Consider the following 27159-nt stretch of genomic DNA (forward strand, 5'->3'; position numbering starts at 1 on the left):
ATATACTGGAGATTAAAGCACCTGTGTATGAACTTCCAACATATTATGCTGGACCGGTATATTATACTGGAACTCCAGTATATTATGCTGGAGTTCCAGTATTATACTGGAACTTCAGTATAATTATACTGGAGTATAATATACTGGAACTTCAGTATATTCGGAGTTCCAGTATATTATACTAGAACTCCAGTATATTCTGCTGGAATATTTTCCGGATTTTGAACACTGTTTTCGTTCAGATTTATCTTCACATGAAAAATGATTAAATTTTGAATACTTTTGAAACTGTGGCTATTTTTCAATTATCACTGGTAAATCTGATAATTTTTGAATTTCTCCCTAATTTAACCATGTAAGCCTAACAAGACCAATTATATCTAAGGACTTGGCCATGGGTCCTTAAATCCTTTTTGTGAAACTTAATTCACCCATCCTATAGCATATTGACCTATCCATAAGCTGAAAAAAGTGTATCTAATACTTAGTTAGATACACTATTCCTACTATTAATGATGTAGTAGTTCACTATTACAATATCCATATCCTAATTTGATATTGTTTTTAAAAAAAATGACAATGAAACATTGGGGACCAAAACATAGTTATATTGCAAAAAGATAAGGAGTGAAACGCTATATTATACAAATTTCATAGTTCCAAATGAACTTTTCACGAAGATCCTTTAGGTATATCAAAATCCCAACTTCCACCCAATTAAACCCCTTATTTTCCACCGAACTCTCTCATCGTCGTCAATCTAGAATCTCCGATCACAATGCTCGGCGGCTTGTACGGTGATCTTCCACCGCCGTCGTCCTCCGGCGACGACGACAAACCCAGCAACAGCACCAGCGCTAATGTATGGTCTAGCAGCACTAAGATGGCCCCGCCAGCTCTCCGCAAAACCTTCGCCCCACCCCAAACCCTTCTCCGACCTCAGCCCAAACCCAAACCCCAGCCTTCATTATCAGCAGCTCCTAAGCCCATCCCCCTCGACGAGAACACCAACCCTAACCCCACACTCTCCGCAACGTCGTCGTTTCAACCTGCCCTAGTGGCTGTTACAAGCTCCGTATTAGAAGAATACGATCCAGCCCGGCCCAACGATTACGAAGAGTATCGGAGGGAGAAGAAGAGGAAGCAAATGGAGGCTGAAGTGAGGAGGGAGTTAGAAGAGAGGGAGAGGAGGGAGATGGAGAGGGAGAGGGAGGAGAAGGAGAAGAGAGAGAAAGAGAGAGAATTGAACATTTCAGGGGAGGAGGCGTGGCGGCGTAGGGCGGCAATGAGTGGTGGTGGAGGAGGCAGTAGTGCTCCTCCGCCACGGTCGACTTCGCCGCCACCGGGGAATGAGTTTAGTATAGGGAGATCAGAGAGTGGGGGTTTGGGATTGGGTGCTGAGGGAAAAATGACAGCTGCACAAAGGATGATGGCTAAGATGGGTTGGAAGGAAGGTCAGGGACTTGGGAAGCTAGAACAGGGTATTACAACTCCATTGATGGCTAAAAAGACGGATAAGAGAGGTGGAGTTATAGTGGCTAGTGAAGCAAAGCAGCAACAACAACAACAACAGCAACCTGAAAAGAAGGTGAAGAGTGTGAATTTTAATATGCCTCCAACAAGGGTTGTACTGCTCAAGAATATGGTATGGGTTGTTAAGGCTTACTATTATTTGTTTATTATGTTTGATTGTGGATTTATATTGCATGAGATTGTTTAGCTGCATGAAGTAAGATGGTTTCTTGCTAGAATAGTTGCTTTCATAAAGTTAAGTTACTCTTCATTCCTTTCCAAGGACTTGGTTTAGTTTAGGTGCAAGTAGTTTCAGGGGCTCAGGTGTATTAATGAATCAAAGTTATTTCCACCGACGCCTTGATGGCTTCTGTGCTTTATCGTGAAAGAAAAGACTCTATGGAACTCTTGACTTTGGTTAAGAAAGAGAAGAAGCAAAAGAGAACATCATTCATCATTCAATCTTCTCTCTTAGGCTGTGCTATGAGAGTTAAGGAAATTGTCAGCCATGACAAATAATGACTATTTTGGGTATATGTATTCATGCATCAGCTAAGTGCAATATCCAAATGAATTAACAGATCATTCTTGTGTAGTTTTGTTCAATGAGTGGAATTTTGTCTTGTTTTGGCAATTCAAGTACATATTGGGCCCAAATGCACCATGATTTCTCCTTGCATTTTGATTCAATTGAATTATGTTTTCTTCTGAATACTTTCACGTTACACTAAGGGGATTCCGCTTGTTCTAGATAGAACCTCTTTTCTTCCTTAAGGTCACATTTCGTGTTCGCAAGTACCAATATCTTCATTAAAGAAGGTACAACATGTGATTCTAAGTATTTCTCCACTGCATTCTAGATTCAAAATCCGATAAGTTGTTCTGCTCATTGGGGAAGTCACACACACACACACACACACACACACTCTTTTAGTGAATGGACCAAGGGGTTAGCTTGACTCAAACTTGCCTAGCTCATACGGGTCTTTAGGTTTGTGGACATGTAGGAAGTAGAGATAGGATTATTTTAGGAAGGATCCTGATGCTGGAGCTGGTGGATTTGGTTGCAATGCGAGAATTAAGGTGAATTATATCTGAATAATTTTGGATGGATTGGATATATTTTATCAATTGTTTGATTAATGGGTTATATGTTTTTTTAAGCTATTAAACAAAACTGAAAGGTATACAACCAAATTTAGTAAAAAGAATCATGTGGAACGAGGGGAAGGTGCAGTGGGGTGCAGTGCATGCTATGTGGTGGGGCGAGGGTGGAGGCAATAAGGTCTGAGGTTGGAACTAAGAGTGCATTAGGTTACCCTACCCCCTCTCCTTTGGGATTGAATATTTCCCTTGTAAGAGGGTTAATGACCGCTACATTTCGTTGAGTGTATTCTGTTTGTATACGATAATCTTGTTTTTGGGAGGTGAATTTAAATGGGGAACATGGTTAGTGGAGTTTCATATAGCCGACCCCAAAATTATTTGGGACTGAGGTGCAGTTGTTTGTAGGATAATCTTGTTTATGGGCTGCATAATGTGTAATATTTCTTTCTTAAAGTAATGATGTTGATATATATCTTTTATTCTTAAGTCTAAATTCATTCTTATTTTTTCAAAAATCTTTGGGTCAAATGTTAACCTCTGCCTAGAACTCCCTTTTTCATCCATTTATTCTTCATAACTTTTTTGATCAGTAAGCAATATATTTTATTAATGGAAGAAAGATCCTGACACCAAGCTGGTGATTGAATGTCCAAAAGTGGGCAGTCCCTCATACAAAAATAAAAGAAGTGAACTGCCTCTATACAAAAATATCGAATCTTGTAACATAGCAGTGAAATCTAACATTCTGTGAGGATCATGCACATCTTGGAGTTTACATAGTGCCAGCAGATGTAAGCATTTGTGTTACAGCTGTTGTACAGAAGTTGCCTTGGTAGCTACATTTTGTACTTCTGGTTGTGGTTGTCTGACAATATTTGTGACTGGAGCTGTGTAATGCCAAATGTGATTCAAATATCTTATTGAGAAATTGCCCTTTGCTTAATTCAAAGAGAAGTTGAAACAAATACACCATCATAACAGGATTGGAGGCCCATTGTGCCAAAACAACTAAAAAAATGTGTAAACCAAAGGGCAATTTCTTCTTTTTTTACCTGATCAAAAAAGAAATTTCCCTTTGGTGTACACATTTTTTAGTTGTTTTGGCGCAATGGGCCTCCAATCCTGTTATGATTGTGTATTTGTTTCAACTTCCCTTTGAATTAAGCAAAGGAGTGTGCTTTGGAATGCCCAAATATTGTGATTTGTGGAGCATTCCTTTTCCCTACGGACTAAATAATACCAGGATTGATAAGATTAGGAATGAAGATATTCAGGTTAGGGTGAGAGTGATTCCGGTAGAGGACAAGATACGGGAAGCAAGGGTTAGATGGTTTGGGCATGTGAAGAGGAGGAGCGCAGATGCCCTAGTAAGGAGGTGCGAGAGATTGGCCTTGGTGGGTTTGAGGAGAGGTAGGCCTAAGAAGTACTGGGAAGGGGTGATTATGCATATGGTGTTGCTTCAGCTTGCCGAGGACATGACCCTTGATAGGAAAGTGTGAAGGTCGAGAATTAAGGTAGAAGGCTAGTAGGTACCCGAGAGGGTTCCTTTTCCATACTAGTAGTTAGTAGTATTAGTGTTAGTATGGTGTTGTATTATTGTTAGATTTCTATTACTACGTGTTCTTCCTTTCGCTTCGTTTTCTTATTATCTTGTTGTTGTTAATGCTTGTGCTACTGCTTTCTTTTCATCTTTCCTTGAGCCGAGGGTCTATTGGAAACACCTTCAAGGTAGGGGTAAGATCTGCGTACACACTACCCTCTTCAGACTCCACTTGTGGGATTATACTGGATTTTTTGTTATTGTTACTAAAGACTCATTTCTCTTATGTGATACCATTCTTCTTTCAAATTCAGTGTCCACCTTTCTTTCGTGGTCGTGGCGAAATAGTGTCCACTTCAACTTTTCAAACATATAATACTTTTACAGAAAGCTGAATTTCTCAATTACAACTGTTTCATTTGATAAAGTCAGTTACAACTGTTTCATATTTCATTAAAAAATCAAAAAGTAAAATATGGACCAATTTGTTGCCTTTTTCAAAATGTGAATGATCGTAACACTCTTACAGTGTAAACTCAACTGAATGGAGGAGTGACAATTTTATCTTCTTTTTTGATCTCTTAGTTTTTAGTGGAATATTTTGGATCAAAATCATAGTTTTGCCATTTAATGAAAAGTGGGCTCGCATGAGGTTATGCTTTCCACGAGCTTCATATCTTCAACGTTGAACTTTCTTTCCTCTAGATGGATGTGCTCTGTTACCACCCAAAGAGTACTTGTACATGTAGCGAACGGATAGAGAGAGAGAGGGAGAGAATTTTGATCAGCCTAATAGAATAGACGCAAACAAGAAATTGAGATAAATGAAACTGATGCCCCATCTGTAGGGAATGGTGGGTAGATGCTCGGGTCTCATGTTTTTTTATTGCTCTGACCTTTGTTTTTGTTTTCTTTTTGTTCCTTTTTTTTCCTTATGAAGGTTGGTCCTGGCGAGGTTGATGATGACCTAGAAGGTGAGGTGGCTGAAGAGTGCACTAAATTTGGTACCGTAACTCGTGTCTTAATATTTGAGATAACAGAGGCAAATTTCCCTCATGAGGAAGCCGTTCGGATATTCGTTCAATTTGAGAGAGCAGAACAAGCAACTAAAGCCCTTATCGAACTTGAAGGTCGATTTTTTGGTGGTAGGATTGTTCGTGCCTGCTTCTATGATGAGGGGAGGTTCAGCAATAATGAGTTAGCTCCCATGCCAGGAGAAATTCCTGGCTTTTGACCCAGCAGTTATGGTTCAAATCGTAAGTTCTTTTTATTTTGTCACAGGGACTCTAATTTTGGTTAGAGTGGCTTTAAGTAAAAGGCCTTAGGTGATAGGTCTCCTTGTATTTCTTATCAGAAAATAGGTCCCTTGTATCTATTGTCTCAAGTTTTACACAAAGTATGTATCAAAAACTTCCCCCTGTTTTTGCTGAACTGATGAACTTCATTGAGGTGCAACACCAGAGTAATTTCCCAAGGGTGTGCAGATCTACCATGGACATCTCTCAGTGACGAAGAATGTACAACTTTGACATTACTCTGAGGAACTTGGTTTTAGTGTTTCTTCTAATGCGGGAAGTTAAAATTATTGTTTTACAGTTGGTTCATTAATGTCGAATAACTTTCAGGTATGTCTTCAGTTGGCCATCTAAGTTCTATTTGGCTTTCCCATACCACCATCTGCACTTTCTACATTATCAGATTTGCGTACACTTTGTTATTTTGAACTTGTTGAAACTCCTGTACTTTCCCATTCCAGCCAATTTCGAGCAAAATACTCAAACAGTGAAGCTAAATATGCAAGTGTAAGGACATTTTTTTTGAGAGGGAAATTGTCTCAAAGTCTGAAAAGATTTAAATCTGATCTTAAAGTGAGTAGTTCTGCCATAAGCGACTGAGATGACAAATTGTAACATTCTCTCGAATAGATGGTTAATACAAATCTGCAGGTTATGAATGTTTTACCGCAAACCAGAAAATATGGAAGCTGAAACACTACTATCAACTTGCACCTAAGGGAGTGGCCTAGTGGTCAATGAAATGAGTTGAGAATTTGAGGTCTTAGGTTAAAATTCTAGCGGAGACAAACACACTACGTGATTCTTTCCATCTGTCCAAGCATTGATTGATAGAATTACCTAGTACTTGTTGCTTGTGGGAGGTAGCAGGTGTCCCGGGGAATTAGTCGCACACCCCCATTTTGGCAAAATATTAACGGATAGGAAAAGAAATCGTAATGAGCAAATTCACACAAAATGAACGTTCGAGTACCCTACGTGCATCTCCGTGACAAGGTTTCCACAGAACCTACTATCCTTTACATCCTTCTTTTTCCATGAGAGTTATCGTTGAACCAACTATTATTGCAACCACAATTTTGACCTTTCAGTTTTTTCCTCGCAAACTTTTCTCAAGTCATACATTTCACTTATCTATCTATCTATATTTACTTAAAAGGAAAGAAGTCAGACCTAAAAATTTGCCAAGTGTTCCACATATAAAATGCCATGTAGCAACTTTAGGACAAATTAGTTTCTATTTTTAAATTTTGAAATTTGAAAACAGTTAATTAGGTATTCTATATTTTAAAAAAAAGTAGTTTCTACGTTATTCTATATTTAAAAAAAGTAGTAGTAGTTTTTAAAATATAGAATACCTAATTAACTGTTTTCAAATTTAAAAATTTAAAAATAGAAACTAATTTGTCATTGTTTATATATGCGTAAGTATATTACAGTCATATACAGAATAACTTAGTCATTTTAACTAATTGGGTTTTTTTGTAGGGCGACCGCATTCACGCAAGTATTGGCAGGTCTTTTATCCAAAGGTTCAAACAAGAAATTAAGGAAATGGGTTTGTACATCATGAAGAATTTCGTGGTTTGTCCAAATAATATGAAGCTGAAGACCAAAGACCACACGTTTAAGTTGATGTTCACGCATAAGACCATTGTTGACGAAATACATGATCCACATTTCAACATGTGTATTTTCAAATTTAGAACCTATGAGCAGCTGTCAAATCCCCAAGAATTTGACAATACTGAGCTATTTTGTAATTAAATTTCTCTCATTTTTTCCAGTTTCATTTTACTTTGCCTTATTTGTTTTCTATCTTATGAACTCTAAGTGTGAACTAAATCAATACTAATTAGTAATTACAGTACATAAGATCAAAGATTAAGTTTTAGATTAAAGTTGAATTTCTTGACATTGTTAAACCCTCTGTTGAAAATCATAATCTGATTTCTAGAAGGCCTTTGTAGGCGTATGGAACTAAAGAAAGGTTAGTACTGTATCATTTCTCTGAAGATCTCCAGTACAACGGTATATTCTTGGTACTACTTTATATAGTATTTACAGATAGTATTTCAGTGGTTTTATGAAGGCCTAGGGTTAGCTTTTGATCTCTTACTTACATAGATAGCTAATGGAGTTCATGCCCACACTTTTCTTGCATTATCTGAAACCTTCCCTTTTAACAAAACTCAGAAAAATTGATACCAGCTGCCTTTGGAATATACATCTAACTGTTTAATTCTTTTACAATCTTCATTTATATTGTCTATAATGATTACTAATTTTGCACATATTTCCTTGCTTTGTAGATGTCATTGACGAAGTTGTGAGTTATGAGGACGTAGAGTCTATCAAGCAAGATGATAACATCCGTATGTACATGAACATTGAGATACATTTTGTCAAATGCTTCACTTAAAGCAACTTGTGTGGAGGTCATCATTTAAATTTCATGTTACATTGCATTAACCATCATATTTTGCATGTCTTATCATTAACTTTGCACATAGCACATGAGTTGTGCTTATATTCACACAGGTAGAAAATTGCAACTTGCTTCTAGAGCTTCCCATAAAATATACTGGTAATTAAATGTTTGGTCAACTTTTTTATTCTAATGATGGCTTATTTTGATATATTCATGTTAGTTACAATGATTGTTGCTTTATACAACGGTTGTACATAGAATTTTCATAACAGATTTCGATTAACTTTTTTTTCCCTTCTCAATAAAAGATGATTTACCACCTGTTAGTTCATTCTGGGTAATTTTTGTTTATAGGACATGTCCTGAGGAGTGTAGAGAAGCTGTAAAATCTTTGATTTGTGCAGCAGTAAGACTCGCCGACGTGTCATAATTACGCTTATTAAGAAGTATATTTACTGATATATGATTGTCTAGCCCTGTCTTGCCTTCACCTTTTTATGTGAAAGTTCTAACACTTCATTTTCATCTTGTAGGGTCCAGAAATTCGAACATGGTTTTTAAAAGATGCTAAGCCTGTTCAACTTAAACAGGGTCAGGAGATCACAATCTCAACTGATTACAACATTAAAGGTGATGAGAGTATGATATGCATGAGCTACAAAAAGTTAGTAGAGGATGTAAAGCCACAAAGTGTGATCCTCTGTGCAGATGGCACAATCACCTTTACAGTTTTGTCTTGTGACAAAGAGAACGGTTTGGTACGATGCCGCTACGAGAACACTGTTGTTCTTGGTGAAAGAAAGAATGTCAATCTCCCGGGAGTAATTGTGGATCTGCCAACATTGACAGATAAAGACAAGGATGACATTTTAAACTGGGGAGTTCCGAATCATATTGACGTGATTGCGTTATCTTTTGTTCGTAAGGGTTCAGATCTCGTGGAAGTTCGGAAGCTGCTAGGTGAACATGCAAAGAACATTCTTTTGATGTCTAAGGTTTGCTTCTGATGAGCTAACTATGTAGTCTAAGTTTTTCTCCATGAAGTTGCCTATTCACTTTATTGCATCATTGTTTTGTGTTTGTAGATAGCTTTCGTGGTACTTGAGAGTCATACACAACACACTAATTTTGCAGAAATGTAATTAAATGATAGATTTAATCTGACTCCTTTTCCCAAGAATTGAAGAAATAACATCATGAGTTAGAACTAAACTAGGCAAGATCCTTTTATACTGAACATCTGGGATCATGAGAAGGTTAGAGATCCTTTCCACTCTTGTGTTTTTTTTGGATGTGTTGGATGGGTGGGTGGGGGTGGGGTGGGGGTGGGAGCAGAGATCAAAAGGCGTGGCTTTGCGAGTTAAGCAAAACCCCATCTTCCTCACTTGATCAAAGCCGAAAGGCTGATAAATGTATTGTTTTTAACTTTTTGCAGCTCAAAGAAATATCTTTGTTGTATAAATTCAGTCGAGATATTTTTTTTCTGATGTAGATAGTTGTTCGTGCTGGTGGACTTTCACAGCGGTAGTAGTTAGAATGACTGTAATAAGTGTTGCCATCTTTTTATGCAACTATGTATGTGTGGTTGAGGGTGGATTCACAACAATAAATGCAACATATTGTTCGTAAAATCTTTAAACATTTCACATTATTTTGTTTCACTAAGAGTACTAAATGTTCTACTTATTATTTCATCTAATAGTCTAAAACATACATTTGTTTCTACAGGTAAGAAAAGTTACCTTAAGTATGTAAACTTTGCCTCAGCTATAAAAGAACATGTAGCTTATGATGAATGTGTTTTCGATTGCAACAACATCACTGTTATGTTTGTAAGTGACATAAAATCTTGATGAGAATTAATCATGCATTTCATCTAAGACTTAAAACTGTTATATAGATTATGCTAACAAGGATTGGGTATTTTCAAGATCTTAGTTATCCATGTGAGTCGTTGTTTATATCATCAACCAACATGACTGACTTAATCATGTTCTCATATACTTCTGATCCAAAGTACACCACAACAAAAGGGGATGTCTTAATTACTGTGAATTATACATATGTATAACTGTTCTTTGTGTTTTTTCTGATAATAACTTGAGACAAATTTCTGCTTTTTCAGGTGGCCTAATCGTTTTTAAAGCTAAGTACTTATGTATCATTACTCCAGTATGTTGTAACAGCTAAGCTATTCAAATTTACATAGAAATTGCTAATTTCATTTAGAAATATTGTAATTAATAGTAAAAATTGAATGTTGTTGCCTTCTATCGCACGTATGTTCTCTTGGATTTGGTGTTTATCCAAATTGACTATAACAAAACTCTCGGTTATTTTATATCTACTATGAATATATGTTTGATTATTGGTTGAGATTTTGTATCATTATTTTACTTTCCCTGCAACTATGAACGATGTGTATATGAATTCGAAGTGAATTTTGGGAAATCTACTTTAGCTTTTGGCTTATTACAGTTATCCAACCTTCTCTGCTAATCATGTTTCTGTGCATAAATATTGGTGGTCCCTCGCATAGATACAATCCTATGAAATTCATATATTTATTTTTTGAATGTGATCGCTAAATTTAGTCTACAATAAAGACATGTTTCTACTATATCATTTTTTTCTTTGAAACAATCCGCATCGCATGGGTACGTATACTAGTTTAATTAAAAACCAGCATTTACTGGTAATTTAGTTGGTGTTTCAAGTGGCTTGGAGATCATAAGTTGCTTAAAAATAAAAAGGTTAGTGTAATGTCCCATAGTATTTGTGACGGCCTTGCGTAGTGCAGTCTTCTCAACTTTTGGCCATGGGGTACACTGTTTTCTCAAAATTCTTTACTATTCGTTCGATTATATTATGGTTTCTTCCTGTCACCACTTGCGAAATTATTCTAGGATTAATAATTTTTTTTGTGTTTTTAATTTATTGTTGACCTTTAAACCGAAGTTATTTAGGTGGCGAATCTTAGTACTTTAGTTGATTAGATACCCGAACTTTTATGTTATTGGTAAGGGTTCGATTACCCATTTCTTTACCTTAAAAAAGTATTTGGCCCAACGAAGATATTTTATGACATTCAGTTGCATTTTGTTCAAAATAAAATCACGAGTTTCTCCCTAGCTCACCCTCCCCAGTCCCCCCTCTCCTCTTCCCCTTTGTGAAGTCTAAATGAGGGATACTCTCTCATATTGAAATTGAAATATAATCGAAAGCGAATTAATAATATCGGGAAAAAAGAATCAATAATGTACATATTTTCCACCTTTAATATTTGAAAAACAAAATATATTTTAATTAAGTGGACTTGATGATTATTCTTATTACTGTTACGGTTTCCCCTTTAAGCTATTTTGCTCATTTTGACAGTGTATACAACTTTCAATCTATTGACTTTGTTTTTAAATGTAAGTATTTTGAGTGAATGAGAACGGAAACTTAGAGGTGTGATCAGATGAAAATTTTTGGAAGCACTTTTAATGGTAGTTAAATAACTTGTGTCTCATGTGACCTTTTGCCTAATATAAAAAGCGACCAAACAGAAAGCATAATTTTAGTGTCTGAATATTTTTGGGGGTTCCTTATGGTAGTTCCAACTTGTTCTCATCTCACTTTGACTATATAGTTATGTAAGGGGCATACAAATCGAATCGAAAAATCGCATCAAATCGAAAAGTCAAATCAAATCGATTAAAAAACTCTACTAGGTTTGGTTTGATTTGGTTTGGTAATGAGTAAAAAAATCCGAACCAAACCGACATATAATTAAATATATAATTTTTATATATACTTTAAAGATTTTATATAAAATTTTTTTTAAAAAATGTCTAGAAATATTTGGAATTATCTTGCAGGATATAATATTTAATAGTATATGAAATGCTCCATATTTATTAACCTTAAATAATGGGTTGCATTATCACTTTCTCTTCAAGTGTTAATGAAATGCGTCAATCTCTTTGTTCTTCCATATTCATATCATATGTTAAGATTTATTAAATTCTTATATCTTTTTCGAATGTTAAGTGATTGTTATTATTTAGGTATCATATTGATTTTTATGTTTAATTACTAAATTTGGTTCACCTTGAAAGTGTATATCAACGAAAAATTATTGTGAGACGACTAAAAAGAATAACTATTAGGTGTTACTAAGAAAATTATCCCATAAGAATATTTTAATAGATCATATATTTGTCAATTTTTTTTATATTTTTACTAAACATATACTCCATCCGTTCCAATTTATGTGAACCTGTTTGACTGGCACAGAGTTTAAGAAAAAATGAAGACTTTTGAAATTTATGGTCCTAAACAATTCAAAAAGGGACCCAGAGTATTTGTATGGTTATAAAAGCTTCTCATTAAGGGTAGAATTGTAAGTTTAAGCAAAATTATTTCCAAATTTAGAAAGGGGTCATTCTTTTTGGAACAGACCAAAAAAGAAATAAGTTTACATAAACTGGAACAGAGGGAGTATTTACTTATCAAAAATTTGACAAAGTAAGATTGAAATGATATTTAAGTAACAAAAAATCTGAAAAATCCGACAAAACGAACCAATCCAAACCGATATAATGGGTTTGTTTTTAATAAAAACCGATCTAACCCGCCATCTACACCCCTATAGTTATGGATGTATGCTACTTTAACACGTTTTCACCAACAAAACATGTGGTAGTCGCCAAGTCTATCACTTACTTTTCATGAACAATTTTGGCAAAAAAGAGTACATCCGACCAACAAATGTGGTAGGGGCAAGTCTGCTACAAAAATGTCAACTTCATTTTCTTTCTTTTAATTTCCAGTTTAATTCATGAATTATGAGGATCACCTTGCAAACAAATCCTTTTCAAACTGCTGCAAAAAAGAAAAAAAAAGGTGATATCTAACAATTATTTCTATAGTTGAACCACGCAAAACGCACTCGAGAACTTCTAGTGAAATTACCCGACTCTTCAAAGAAACTTCTTTCACATCGTCGTTCCTATAACTAAGCTCATCTTCAAAAACACGGCAAATACTTTGACTGATTCTAATTAAATTTCTTTTATTTCAACCCGCATGCACCCGCATATATCTAAATTCACATTTCATCCCGTATATGTCTAAACCCACACCGCCCCACACCCGTATCGCCTCATTGCCATCCCTAATACTATATAGCTTATCAAATTTTTTGTTGTTGATAGACGAATATCATGTAAAAAAAGCCTCGAGTAGACTTATTGACGTTCGAAATTTAAAGATATTATTCCATGAATCTCAAAATAAGTTTGCCCACTTTTTAAAGTATTAAATAAACTTTTACTACCAAAGAAAAAACATTTCTACGCAACAATAGAATTTTACTCCTTATAATTATAATTACAAAACCATTAGAACGTGACAATCAACTTCAGATAGACGGTACATCAAAAATCTTGAACATGCAACAAACTAATATTCATGCAATATATATTATCCTAAATTCCCATGCTTATTTGAACCAAAACCGCAAATATTCTCCTTTTAATGCTTGCTGATGAATTCTGCTACGGCTTCAAAAAGCTTTTCAGTTTCAGAACCAGTAACAGGGTCCATTTCAACAGAAATTTTGTTCAGATAAAAGCTATGTCCCACTCCATTACTGTTAATAAACAGCTCTACATCCTTTTTCCCCTTTTTCATAGCTTCGTAAAACTCCATTTCAGTGTCCTTTATCAGATCTTTCTCCGCTACACAGTACAAATAAGGCGGCAAGTTAAGCTCCTCCACCGCCGGCGCTGCATCTCCCATTGGACATGTTATTGGATGATCCTTATTGCTCCCTACAGGTAAAGCTAACCCTAGAAATTTATCTACCATATCTAATGTTAAAAACGGGGTTTGCTCTTGTTCTAGCTCCGATTTGCTCCGATAGGACCGCACGAAACCTGGATGGATCGGAATTGCGCCGGCGAGTCGCATTGGAGATAAGTTTTCCTCGCCGGCTCTGACGGCGACTTGGTGAACTATGTTACCGCCGGAGCTGTCTCCGATGAGGAATACTCGGTTGAAATCTGCGTAATCGTTGAGCCAGGGCTCGTGTCCTTGCTGCAGGGAGAGGTCCCGGAGCCAGAGGAGGGCGGAAAAACCGGCATCGCAAGCGGAAGGGAGGCGGTGCTCCGGCGCGAGGGGGAGGAAGACGGAGACAATGATTGCGTTGGCCACGCGTGCTAGGCGCGTGTAGACAGTGTAGTACATAAACCAATCAGCTTGGCTGATGCAAAAGCCGCCGCCGTGGAAGTGAAGAATGACGGGAAGCTTATTGACGGAATTGTCTTTTCGTTCAGGTAAGTAGATGCGGAGACGGCTGCCGGAGTTTTCGTCGGCGACTACATCTTTGACGGCAACGCCGTCGATGTAGTCGTCGTGCGGTGGGAATGGCTCGGCCATGAATTTGACTTCGGGTGGACCGGTCCAAGTCCGGTCTACTGAACCGTCTTCGAAAACTCTAAGCCAGCCGGATACTTCCTCTATCACTTGCTTTTCATGAACCATTTTGGCAAAGTTTGAAGTGTTTTTTTTCGAGTTATCAGAAATTTGAAGAATGAAGTTTGTTTAGTGTGTACCTTTAGGTTGCATGTGCGTGGCTATTTATAATGGTGAGATAGGAAAGGATAAGAAAATTTGTGGTAGTTTAAAGGAAGGTTCAAAGAATTTTACAAAATTTTGGAGTTTAAATAGTAGGAAGAGCATTAGCATTTGGAAAGTATTTTCCTGACAAATTCATAATGAGTCAATCCACATTTAGAAAGTAGATTTTGTGGAAGTTGTTACAGCCTCGTTTATTCTACCAGAGAGGAATTAGAAGATTGGTCTACGAACAAACATTAGAAATTATACATTAACGTGTTTCAAATTAAGATGTAAAACAGTACTCTTTAAAATATTTGTGTGGAAAAGGTTAATCCAATGAAAGCATATAAAGACAGTTTACAAAGCTAGCTAGTTTTTGGATTAGTAATAAAAAAAAGTCAGCTTTTATAAAATCATTAAAAAATAGTCATTGTTTTAGTTGAAACACGAAAAGTTCTAGCATAATATGCTAGATTATGGAGCTCCTGCATATAAATTTTAAATATATTATGTTGAAGCTCCAACATATTATGAAATTCCAACACATTATATATTGAAATTTCAGATGTAAAAAATTTAAAACTCCAACATATTATATTATGCTGGAATTTTTCCGGATTAAGCAGATTTTATTTTTACATGAAAATGTGGCTAAATTTCGATTAATTTTGAATATGTGACTATTTTTCCATTATCGGTTGTAAATAGACTATTTTTTATTTTTTTCCTGTTTCGAAATTATATATTAATAAGAAAAAGTTATTTGAAGACAGCTGGTCCCAACATGTGAAAAATAGAGGAAAAATATAATTGTGCATTTACAAAAGTCTAGAAGTATGACTTAAATAACAAATGTGGCAGCTACATTACATATTTGCATTCCGCGGACAACTCTTTCCTACTTTTTCGCTACCATAACTTTCTTCCCTTTCTATTATATCAGATAGAGTGTCTATCTATAATCAAAACACTTAAAAACGACTATTTCCTTCTTAAATAGTTAAAAGGTGACAATTCAACATATTTAATGCATAGTTTGATATGATGTGTATTTTTTAATAACAAATATAGAATGTTTAATAGTCTAGACACTTCTGATGTGTTTATGAAAATGATATGAAGATTTTATATATTGTATAATGCTAGTATAATAACGGTATTTTGTTGAATGTGTTATGTGCAGCATTTGTAAATTATATATATGGTATTATGCTAGTATAATAATGGAATTTGCTTTTAGATGTGTTTTATATAAGTTAATTTCTATTGTTATACATGGGATAATAATTATATAATTATGGTATCATGATTCATGGTGAAGGCTACTTCATATATATTCCAAAATAAAAAAATATAATTTCCCTAAAATATATTTATACCGTAATTATACATGGTATGTTTTGGATACAAAAGAGTTTAGACCATACATATATTTCATATATATATATATATATATATATATATATATATATATATATATATATATATATATATATATATATATATATATTATATGTAATAAATATTTTTATCAAAAATATACTTTCCATTAACATATTTATCCCATAAATATAATATGCAAATTTTATCTTTATTTATAACAAAAATATAACGATAAAGAACAACATTAACCATAAGTATGTCATCACTTGATACTCTTTGATTCAAATCACTAAAGCAGCCTGATCTAATTCCCCTTCCTCCAAATAAGAGAAAACAGAAAGGATAAAAAAAGGTGAAAAAACAATACAATATAAAAGGAAAAGAAATGGAAATAGAAGGGTTTTTTTTTGTTGCTTTGTGAAGAGGAACAAGATAATAAATGCAATCCCTAATTTTGTGGAAGATAGATAAATGAGTTCTCAGTTACGTAATATTAAAGAGAGATAATATTTTGTTTGAATATGCTACATTTGTTATAAAATATGCTATTATTGAAATAACTGAAAGATAGTAATATTGATATAAATATTTTTTTATTAGTGACCTACAATGTTAAAATCTCAAAAATAATTGAATTGAATGATCTGGCTTGGAATAGGTAAGGATAAAATGTCAGATTTGATGAGCTTTGGTTTATGGGGAGCAGTGGATTCGTGGTTAAAATTTTTAAAGGCAGCAGAGTTGAAGATTTGGAAATAAAAATAGAGTAAAGGCTATAAATAGTTTTTAAAGGTAGTAAATCGGGAAATTTTCCTTGTTATTTTGTTAGTTATAGAGTTATAGGTCACGAATTTGGCGAAAAAATGGCATATACATACATTATTGACATACATGAATTTAAAAATATCAAAAGGACGTTGGTCATTAAGTCGTTATATATTTTTTTGAGAAATTTTCAGAAACCACTATTGTTTAGTGGCTATTAACTTCCTATAACTACCATATACATAATTACTTCATATAGCTACTGTTCAGTTTTTACGGTAGTGTATTCGCTGTATTCGCGCTGCTGTATTCATGAATACAGCAACAAAAAGCGCCTAAAAATCAGGGTAGCCCAGTTGTACGCGCATGTATTCACATGTATTCGCGCTATGTATTCATGAATATAGCAGCAAAAAGCGCCTAAAATCAGGGTCGTTGTAGCACCCCAGAAAATTTTGAAGTACTTAAGCGCTATTAAGAAAGTTGATGTGCGCTAATTATATTATTTTGTGTGCACACGAGGACTATTAATATGATGGATACCAATTGGATATGATAATAAGTGTAAGAGACATATTATAAGTGATGTGGAGTCTAAGGATACCCCTAATTCCAAGTCAAGTTGGAAATTACATGATATACTAAAGTTCCAAATGAGTACGCACAAAACCAAAGTTTCGAAGAGCATACCTACATATATAGAGAGATTTATATGATGTAAAACCTATCAAATGAAAGATCTTCGAGTATAGTTTCTAACGCTTCAAACCGCTTGTCATTTGGACATTCCTACAATAAGTTATGACCAAATTACCAAAGGCTGGCAGAGGAGTCTGCGGATGCGAAGCATCCGGGGCCGCGTCCAAAAGAAAGACTAGCAGTGAAGTGCTACCATAACATCCAGGTCCGCATCCAAGCTTTGAAGAGGAGTGAACTGGGGATGCGAAGCATCCGAGGCCGCGTCCGAAACCCAGAAATATGGGCCTATAAATACAAGGTCAGGGGAGGAGAGTATTTTGAGTATTGGGGGTTATGAATCTTGAGGTGAAGGGGCAATTTTGAGCTCAAATCAAATCCGATCATCTAAGATAAGTTGTTAATGATGTTTTGGGTTGATTCTTACTCAATATACATGAGTTCTAACATCATTCTTACATCCAAATACTAGATTTCATCATCAAATCCTCAAGAACACAAAAATTATCAAAGTTGTGATTTTTCAAGATTGATCTACTAGAGGTAATTCCAATGCTTCAAACTCGTTTATTATGAGTAGTTAGAAGTATTTGAAGCATTTGTTATAAGTTTTAATGGTTGAAAGATTGGATTATAAAACTCTAGTTCATGGCATGAATAGTACTTTTGAGAAACTAAGAGAAAAGATGAATGGTAATCTTGGCGATGAAATTTATGAATACAATGAACCAATGGAATTATTTGTTAGCAAAAGATGGAAATGATCAACTAAGTAATCATCCGAATTATATATTTTGCAAGTGTTGGTTATGGAAGACGATGAATAGTAACTTGGTGGCAATGAACAATTGATGTAGTATCATTAATGACTTTGAATGGGTATTAAAACATAAGAATGAAGTTGAATGGTCTAGCATATAAAACTATTCGGCGATTTGAGTTGTTGGAGGCTTGTAGCCAACTTATGAGCCATATATGGATGTTGATCAATATCTTAAGTCATATTTTAATATAATTAGGATATATAATTGTAGATATCGACTTATTGGTGATGTTGAGCATTTTAATCAACATTGAAATGATGGAGGAGGATTGAAAGCTTGTGAATATTAATAAAGCAAAAGCGAGGTAAGTTGATTAAAACTTACTCTTCTTGAGGGACTTTCTCTAAAATCATATTTCGAGTTAATACTTAAGTTGTTTGCAAATGTGCTTTCGTGTTTGTGGGGATAAACAAGTATGGATATCTCGATGTATTAAAATATTATCTTGCATATGTAGTGTCATGCTGTTATAAAATTTTATTTTAAATCTTGATGGCAAAATGACACTCAAGGTAAATGTTATAAGTTTTTATCAAAACTTACATATTGACAAGAGTATACATATTTGAGTTCTAAAGATAAGTTTTCATGGAAAGTATTTTTTTTTGAAAATTGATGAGCAGAATAACACTTGTGGTATCTTTTAAAGATTGATGTTAAATTGCTAAAGGCTTTAGCATGTAAAAGGTTTTTTATTTTTATTTTGTTCAATGATTTAGATTTTCTGTAAATATTATGATTTGATAAAAATAGATTCTCTGAGGCTACTATGCTATGAATCTATTTTTGAAGTATCAAATATTTTGGGAGTTACTTGTGTTCACCGAGATTGGCTTCGGATATATCGTATTCATTGTCATGAAACTACACGTGCCGGTGTAGGCGTATATGGCCACTTTGTAGTATAGACTACGACATAGTGCTCTCCCTCGAGAGGGTACTATTTTGTGCTATTATTAGCATGGCTGAGTCGATTCGTACGGCACTACGATGAGACAACCTGAGCAAGTAGGGTATATGATACTTGTCGCTAGGTACATAACCTAGTTGAATTCTCATGTCGGTGATGGTATAGTACTCCCAGTGAAAGGTAAGGATGATTTTCTTATGTTTAGGCCTAAGGAGCCAAAAATGATTTCGATGACTTAAAACAAATGGAATTATTTTGTATGATTTTATCCAAATCTTGGATTGATGTAAATGTTTTAAAAGCTTATATTGTGGGTTATATTTCACTTGGTTGTTATTTAAAATAACAAGGGTCATGAATTGATAAAATTTCTTATCGTTTTATATCAAATATTTGTGCATTATTTTTATAAAGTTTATCCCAAGAACTTAAGTTAGAGAGAGTCTATGACACTTACTGAGTACCGCTGTGGTGCACTCAGCCTTTAGGGCCCCCCTCCAGGGCCCTACTTACTTTACATGTTTCAGGATGATGTATGATACATGACATGCGGCCAGGCTAGGATGACTCTCTTTCGAGGTATTATAAAACACCACTTTTATTTAGTGGTAGCTATTATGTTCTTTCTTATTTTATTTTGTTAGAATTACTCCAAGTGTTGGTTTTATTCTTTGGTATAGAGGCTCCATAGATAGTTGTGAAAGGTTATAGTAACGGAGTTGTACACGACATATATGAAAATATATTTATTTTACTTAGTCTCATTGTTATTATCAAGAAAGGCGTCATGAGTGATTTTCAATTTCAAAATATTTTATCATTTAACTTGAAAATGTATATGATTTTCAAGGAGCTTCCGTAGTGAAATTGGTTTTCATGCATATAATTTGGGTGCATCACATGGTTTGGTTCGCTCGGGTCGAGTAGTGTGCCGGGTGCCAATCACGTGATTTTGGGTCGTGACAGTCGTCCAGTTGTATACGCATGTATTCATGAATACATCAGCAAAAATTGTCTAAACTCAGGCGGTCCAGTTGTACGCGCATGTATTCACATGTATTCGCGCTGCTGTATTCATGAATACCAGTAAAAAAATGCCTAAAATCAGGGTAGTACAACTGTATGTGCATGTATTCACATGTCACGAGCCAATTTTCCCTCCGTGTGCCGTCGTGACGGCACCTAGTCTCTACAACTAGGTAAGCCTAATATTTTTGTGGAATAATGAAATAAAAATATAAATTTAACCAACTATTCAAAATACACAACAAATCCCAAAATTCGGAACATCATGAATCATAAATTATAGAAGGAAAAATCTAGTGTCTCTACATATCAGAATCTAACAAGGAAAATACAGAAGATAATGGACATTTGAAAGAGTAGAAGGGGACTCCGAGGTCTGCGGATGCGACAGATATACCTTGAAGTCTCCAAAGCTGTCCCGACTCATTGATAGTGCGGCTGATAAGGTGCACCTGGATCTGCACACGAAAAACATGTGCAGAGAGTAGCATGAATATACCACAATCGGTACCCAGTAAGTGCCAAGCCTAACCTCGGTCGAGTAGTGACGAGGCCAGGTCAGGGCCCTACTGGTAAATATATATAATAAAATAATATAGAGTATAATACCGCAATAAAGTAAAGGCTGAAATTTAACAACAATGAAATCATAGAAGGTAACAGCTCAGTACACAGAAACACAACAGGGGATCTCCCGAGATACCGTTTCGTAGTCTCAAACGTAAATGTGGAGGGGGATCTCCTGGAATACCGTTCTGTAGTCCCAAAGTAAATATATAAGACATGGGGATCTCCCAAAATACCGTTCCGTAGTCCCAAAGTAAATATACAGTACAGGGGGATCACCCGAAATACCGCTTCGTAGTTCCAAAATAAATATGCAGTATATGGGGATCTTCCGGAATACCGTTCCATAGTCCCAAAGCAAATATGCAGTACAGGGGGATCTCCCAGAATCCCGTTCCGTAGTTCCAAAGTAAATATGCAGTACAGGGGGATCTCCCAGAATACCGTTCCGTAGTCCCAAAGTAAATATACAGTACATGAGGATCTCCTGAAATACCGTTCCGTAGTCCCAAAGTAAATATGCAGTACATGGGGATCTCTCGGAATACCGTTCCATAGTCCCAAAGTAAATATGCAGCGCGAACGATAGAAATACAACTACATCACGAAATTCTTACGATTTAGACTAAGTACCAGTCATGGAAGAAGCAGGAAATTCACTAAGCATGTTGCACAGAATTTACATAAACAATTAAGACACGTAGACATGTTATATTAGACTAAACATGATAGCTACACATAATGGAATAACTCAATTAAGAATGGAAATAGATTAGTACTCATTAAAATAGTATAACTCAAAATAACAGGAAAACATGTTGCTGCTCAGTAAGAAAATCGGGTTTTACCACAAGTAGCCCGTGTACTTACTCGTCACCTCACGTACACGGCGTTCACATATCACAATAGTTCCTAATCTTAAGGGGATTTCCCCCACACAAAGTTAGGCAAGCCACTTACTTCGAGTCAAGCTCAATTAATCGGTCACAATGCCTTTCCCACAAATATCCGGCTCCGAATGGACCAAATCTAGACAAAAGCAATTACGTATCATAAATACAACAATAATAGACTCATCTAATTAACGAAATTAACATTTTAATGAAAATTCCAAAATTAACTCAAAAATCGCTCGTGGGGCCCACTTCTCGGAATCGGGTAAAGGTCGTAAATACAACACAATGACGAATGAGTCAAGATAAGGCCGGAATATATTGTACATCAAGTGCATAAAAGATGATGGGGCATTAGTCAGCCCAAAAGACATAACAAGAAACTCATAATGACCATATTTGGTCCTGAAAGCCGTCTTCGGGATATCTGGCTCTCGAATCTTCAACTGATGATATCCTGAACGTAAGTCAATCTTGGAAAACACTCTGGCACCCTGTAACTAATCAAATAAGTCATTAATACGAGGCAATGGATACATGTTCTTCACTGTGACTTTGCTTCTTCTTCACAAATAAGACAGGAGCACCCCAAGGTGACACACTAGGCCGAATGAAGCCCTTATCAAGCAATTCCTGTAACTGCTCCTTCAACTCCTTTAACTCAGGAGGAGCCATACGATATGGAGGGATAGAGATGGACTGAGTGTCCGGGAACAAATCAATGCCAAAATCAATATCTCTGTTGGGCGGCATGCCCGAAAGATCAGCTGGAAACACATCTGGAAAGTCCCTCACTACTGGAATTGACTCAACTGTAGGGGTATCCATACTGACATCTCTCACATAAGCTAGATACACTTCACACCCCTTCTCAACCATTCGTTGAGCTTTAAGAAAAGAAATAACTCTGATGGGAGTATACTCTATGGTACCTCTCCACTCTAATCGCGGTAAATCTGGCATAACCAGTGTCACGATCTTAGTGTGACAATCAAGAATAGCATAATGGGGCGACAACTAATCCATGCCCAAAATAATATCAAAGTCCACCATGCTGAGTAATAATAAATCGGCTCTGGTCTCAAAACCACTAAGAGCAATCAAACACGACCGATACACGCGGTCCATAACAAGAAAATCTCCCACAGGAGTAGACACATAAATGAGGGAACTCAAAGAATCCCGAGATACGCCCAAATACAGGGCAAAATAAGAGGACACATAAGAATATGTAGAGCTCGGGTCAAATAATACCGATGCATCTCTTTGACAGACCAGAACAATACCTGTAATGACAGAATCAGAAGCAATTGCCTCTGTATGAGCAGGAAGTGCATAATATCTAGCCTGGCCTCCCCCTCTAGGGCAACCTTTACCTCCCCGACCTCCACCTCGAGCTGGCTGAGCAGGTGGGGTGGCAGTTGGTGCTGTAATCATAGCCTGAGGACCCGGTGGAGCACGTTGTGGCTGAGAAGTATGTGGAGGTGCACCCCTCCTAATCCTGGGGCAATCTCTCACCACATGGCGAGTGTCGCCACACTCAAAAGAAGCTCTGGGAGAGCGTGGATGCTGTGACTGGCTCGGGCCAGGTCTGCTGGACTGGCCTCTAGGAACACCCCGTGCAGGAGACACACTAGATACTGGCAGTGCATAATAAGGCTCATGGGGTCTAGAAGGAGCTGGAACACCGCTGGCAGCTGGAAGAGCTGAATGAACGGGGCGGCTCACATAACCCCTACCATGGCAAGCTGCTAGGGCACGAGCTCCAGGATAATAACTAGTCTCTCGAGACCTCTTGGCCTCCCTCTCCTCTCTATCCCGGGCAAACATGCCCTCAAATCTCCTGGAAATACTCACAACCTGCTGATAAAAAATATCCATCTCCAATTTCCTGGCCATACTATTCCGTATGCTGGGGTAGAGACCCTCAATAAACCGTCGAACCCCCTCTCGAACCGTGGCAACTAAGGCCGGTGCATGTCGGGCCAAATCACTGAAGCGAACTGCATACTCTGACACAGTCATAGCACCCTGGCGTAGCTTCTCAAACTCCGCGCGCCATGAGTCCCTGAGGCTCTGAGGGACATACTCTCTCAAAAATATGTCAGAGAACTGAGTCCATGTAAGTGAAACTGCCTCAGCCGGACTACTCAACTCATAAGCATGCCACCACTGATAGGCTGCTCCTCTAAGCTGGAATGTGGTAAAAGAAACACCGCTCGTCTCCGCTACACCCATAGTACGGAGAATACGATGACACTCCTCCAGAAAATCCTGAACATCATGTGAAGCCAATCCACTGAAAGTAGGTGGGCGGTACTTCTTGTACCTCTCAAGACTGAGATGCTCCACCTCATAAGCTGCTGCCCTAACCTCGGGCTGAGCTGGAGCTACCGGCTGCATTGGTACAACCTATGGAACATGGTCGACCTGAACCCGCTGCTCTGGAGTACCGGCGGCGACGGGAGTCTGTGCTCCTCCCCCGGCCTGAGATGTGGAAGAAGCAAGTGGAATCAATCCAGCCTGAGCTAAGGTGATGAACATGCTCAGAAACTGTGCTAGAGTCTCTTGGAGGGCTGGTGCAATGACATGTATCTCAGGTGCATGCCCTCCAGCTTGAGCTACCGGGGGCTCCTCTGTATCAGCTCGTGCGAGTGCTCTGGCTGCACCACGTGGACGTCCTCGGCCTCTGTCCCGGCTCAGGCCTCTCGCGGCTCTAGCAGGGGGCGCGGATGCCTGTTCATTAGATCCGTTTGTACGTGTCCTCACCATCTATGAGAGAATAGAATACAAAAGTTTAGAATCTTTGAAGTCAACAATTTTCGCACGACAAGGAATCAAAGTAGTGAAATTTTCCTAACAATTCCATAGCCTCCCGAAGATAAGTACTGACATCTCCGTACCGATCCGCGAGACTCTACTAAACCGGTTTGTGACTCACGACACCTATGAACCTAGAGCTCTGATACCAACTTGTCACGACCCAATTTCCCCTCCGTGTGCCGTCGTGACGGCACCTAGTCTCTACAACTAGGCAAGCCTAATATTTTTGCAGAATAATGAAATAAAAATATAAATTTAACCAACTATTCAAAATATACAACAAATCCCAAAACCCGAAACATCGTGAATTACAAACTACAGAAGAAAAAATCTTGTATCTCTATACATCAGAATCTAACAAGGAAAATACTGAAGATAATGGACATAAGAAAGAGTAGAAGGGGACTCCGAGGTCTGCGAACGCGGCAAATATACCTTGAAGTCTCCAAAGTTGTCCCGACTCACTGATAGTGCGGTTGATAAGGTGCACCTGGATCTGCACACGAAAAATATGTGCAGAGAGTAGCATGAGTACACCACAATCGGTACCCAGTAAGTGCCAAGCCTAACCTCGGTCGAGTAGTGACGAGGTCAGGTCAGGGCCGTACTGGTAAATATATATAATAAAATAATATAGAGTGTAATACCGTAATAAAATAAAGGCTGAAATTTAACAACAATGAAATTATAGAAGGTGACAACTCAGTATACAGAAACACAACAGGGTATCTCCCAAGATACCGTCTCGTAGTCCCAAACGTAAATGTGCAGAGGGATCTCCCGGAATACCGTTCCGTAGTCCCAAAGTAAATATGCAAGACATGGGGATCTCCCGGATTACCGTTCCGTAGTCCCAAAGTAAATATGCAGTACATGGGGATCTCCCGGAATACCGTTCCGTAGTCCCAAAGTAAATATGCAGTACAGAGGGATCTACCGAAATACCGTTCCGTAGTCCCAAAGTAAATATGCAGTACAAGGGGATCTCCCGGAATACTATTCCGTAGTCCCAAAGTAAATATGCAGTACATGAGGATCTCCCGAAATTTTGTTCCGTAATCCCAAAGTAAATATGCAGTACATGGGGATCTCCCGAAATTCCGTTCCGTAGTCCCAAAGTAAATATGCAAGAAATACAACTACATCACGAAATTCTTATGATTTAGACAAAGTACCAGTCAGGGAAGAAGCAGGAAATTCACTAAGCATGCTGCACAGAATTCACATAAATAATTAAGACATGTAGACATGTTGTATTAGACTAAACATGATAGCTACACATAATGGAATAACTCAATTAAGAATGGAAATAGATTAGTACTCATTAAAATGGTATAATAAAAATAACAGGAAAACAAGTTGCTGCTTAGTAAGAAAATCGGGTTTTACCACAATTAGCCCGTGTACGTACTCGTCACATCACTTACACGGCGTTCATATATCACAATAGTTCCAAATCTTAAGGGGATTTTCCCCACACAAAGTTAGGCAAGCTACTTACTTCGAGTCAAGCTCAATTAATCGGTCACAATGCCTTTCCCACGAATATCCGACTCCGAATGGCCCAAATCTAGCCAAAAGCAATTACGTATCATAAATACAACAATAATAGACTCATCTAATTAACGAAATCAACATTTTAACGAAAATTCTGAAACTAACTCAAAAATCGCCCCACTTCTCGGAATCGGGTAAAAGTCATAAAATACGAAAGCCTGTTCACTCATGAGTTCACTCGTACCAAAATTCACCAAATCCGATGTCTAAATCCCAATCAAAACTGAGAATTTCGTTTAGGGAACTTTCCCCCCATTTTCCCCAACTTTTCAATCCAAAACCGAAATTAAATGGAGAAAATAACTATAGATTAATGAAATATAACAAAAAACGAGTTAGGAATCATTACCCCAAAGCTCTCTCTGAAAATCCCTCAAAGAATCGGCAATTTCCGAGCTCCCAAGTCCAAAAATGGAGATATGACTCAAGCCCTCGAAACTCTCTCTTATCTGCCCAGCGAACTCGCTTCTGCGAGCCCAGAACTGTACCTGCGGTACCGCTTCTGCGGCTAGGACGCCGCACCTACGAGTTTTCATAAAACTCCGGAGCTCGCACCTGCACGCCTAAGTCCGCACCTGCGGAAGCGCTTCTGCACTCAATCGTCTGCTTCTGCGGAACCTTGGGTCCTTCTCATCTCTGCAGATGCGCCTCACTCGTCGCATATGCGACCACTGACTCCCCGGCCTAAAAGTGCACCTGCGATTCCATCCTCGCTTCTGCGAGGCCGCAGGTGCGAAAACACCAGAACCAACAACTTCAAAATTCTTCTAAGTCCAAACTTTCTCCCGTTAAGCACCCGAAACTCACCCGAGGCCCCCGGGACCTCGACCAAACATACCAACAAGTCCTAAAACACCATACAAACTTAGTCGAGCCCTCAAATCACATCAAACAACGCTAAAATCACGAATCACCCTCCAATTCAAACTTAAAGAACTTGAAACTTCAAAATTCTACAACCGTTGCCGAAACCTATCAAACCACGTCCGATTGACCCCAAATTTCTCACACAAGTCATATTCAACATTACGGACCTACTCCAACTTTCGGAATTGAAAAATGACCCCGATATCAAAAATTCCATTACCGGCTAGAAACTCTAAAAATTCGACTTTCGTCATTTCAAGCCTAAATGAGCTACGAACCTCCAAAACACAATCCGGACACGCCTCTAATTCCAAAATCACCTAACAGAGCTAATGAAATCGATGGAACTCCATT

General features: G+C 37.3%; 3 protein-coding genes across 3 annotated transcripts; 2 read left to right on the top strand and 1 right to left on the bottom strand.

The window, feature by feature from the left end:
- Window positions 1–670: 670 nt before the first annotated feature.
- LOC104089172 (DNA-damage-repair/toleration protein DRT111, chloroplastic) lies at window positions 671–5752 on the top strand. Its single transcript, XM_009594011.4, has 2 exons — window positions 671–1645; window positions 5100–5752. The coding sequence occupies exons 1-2, from the start codon at window positions 779–781 to the stop codon at window positions 5391–5393; spliced, it is 1161 nt and encodes a 386-aa protein (XP_009592306.1). The 5' UTR covers window positions 671–778; the 3' UTR covers window positions 5394–5752.
- Window positions 5753–8347: 2595 nt separating this feature from the next.
- On the top strand, window positions 8348–10029 carry LOC104089173 (pyruvate kinase, cytosolic isozyme-like). The gene is made up of 4 exons (XM_070193354.1): window positions 8348–8353; window positions 8419–8880; window positions 8971–9023; window positions 10011–10029. The coding sequence occupies exons 1-4, from the start codon at window positions 8348–8350 to the stop codon at window positions 10027–10029; spliced, it is 540 nt and encodes a 179-aa protein (XP_070049455.1).
- Window positions 10030–13221: 3192 nt separating this feature from the next.
- Window positions 13222–14645, bottom strand: LOC104089174 (carboxylesterase 15-like). Its single transcript, XM_070195381.1, has one exon. It carries the CDS (start codon window positions 14414–14416, stop codon window positions 13406–13408), a length of 1011 nt encoding a protein of 336 aa, XP_070051482.1. The 5' UTR covers window positions 14417–14645; the 3' UTR covers window positions 13222–13405.
- Between the last annotated feature and the right edge of the window lie 12514 nt (window positions 14646–27159).

Source organism: Nicotiana tomentosiformis, chromosome 2 (genome assembly GCF_000390325.3).
Source record: "Nicotiana tomentosiformis chromosome 2, ASM39032v3, whole genome shotgun sequence".
In the NCBI taxonomy this organism is placed as follows: Eukaryota; Viridiplantae; Streptophyta; class Magnoliopsida; order Solanales; family Solanaceae; genus Nicotiana; species Nicotiana tomentosiformis.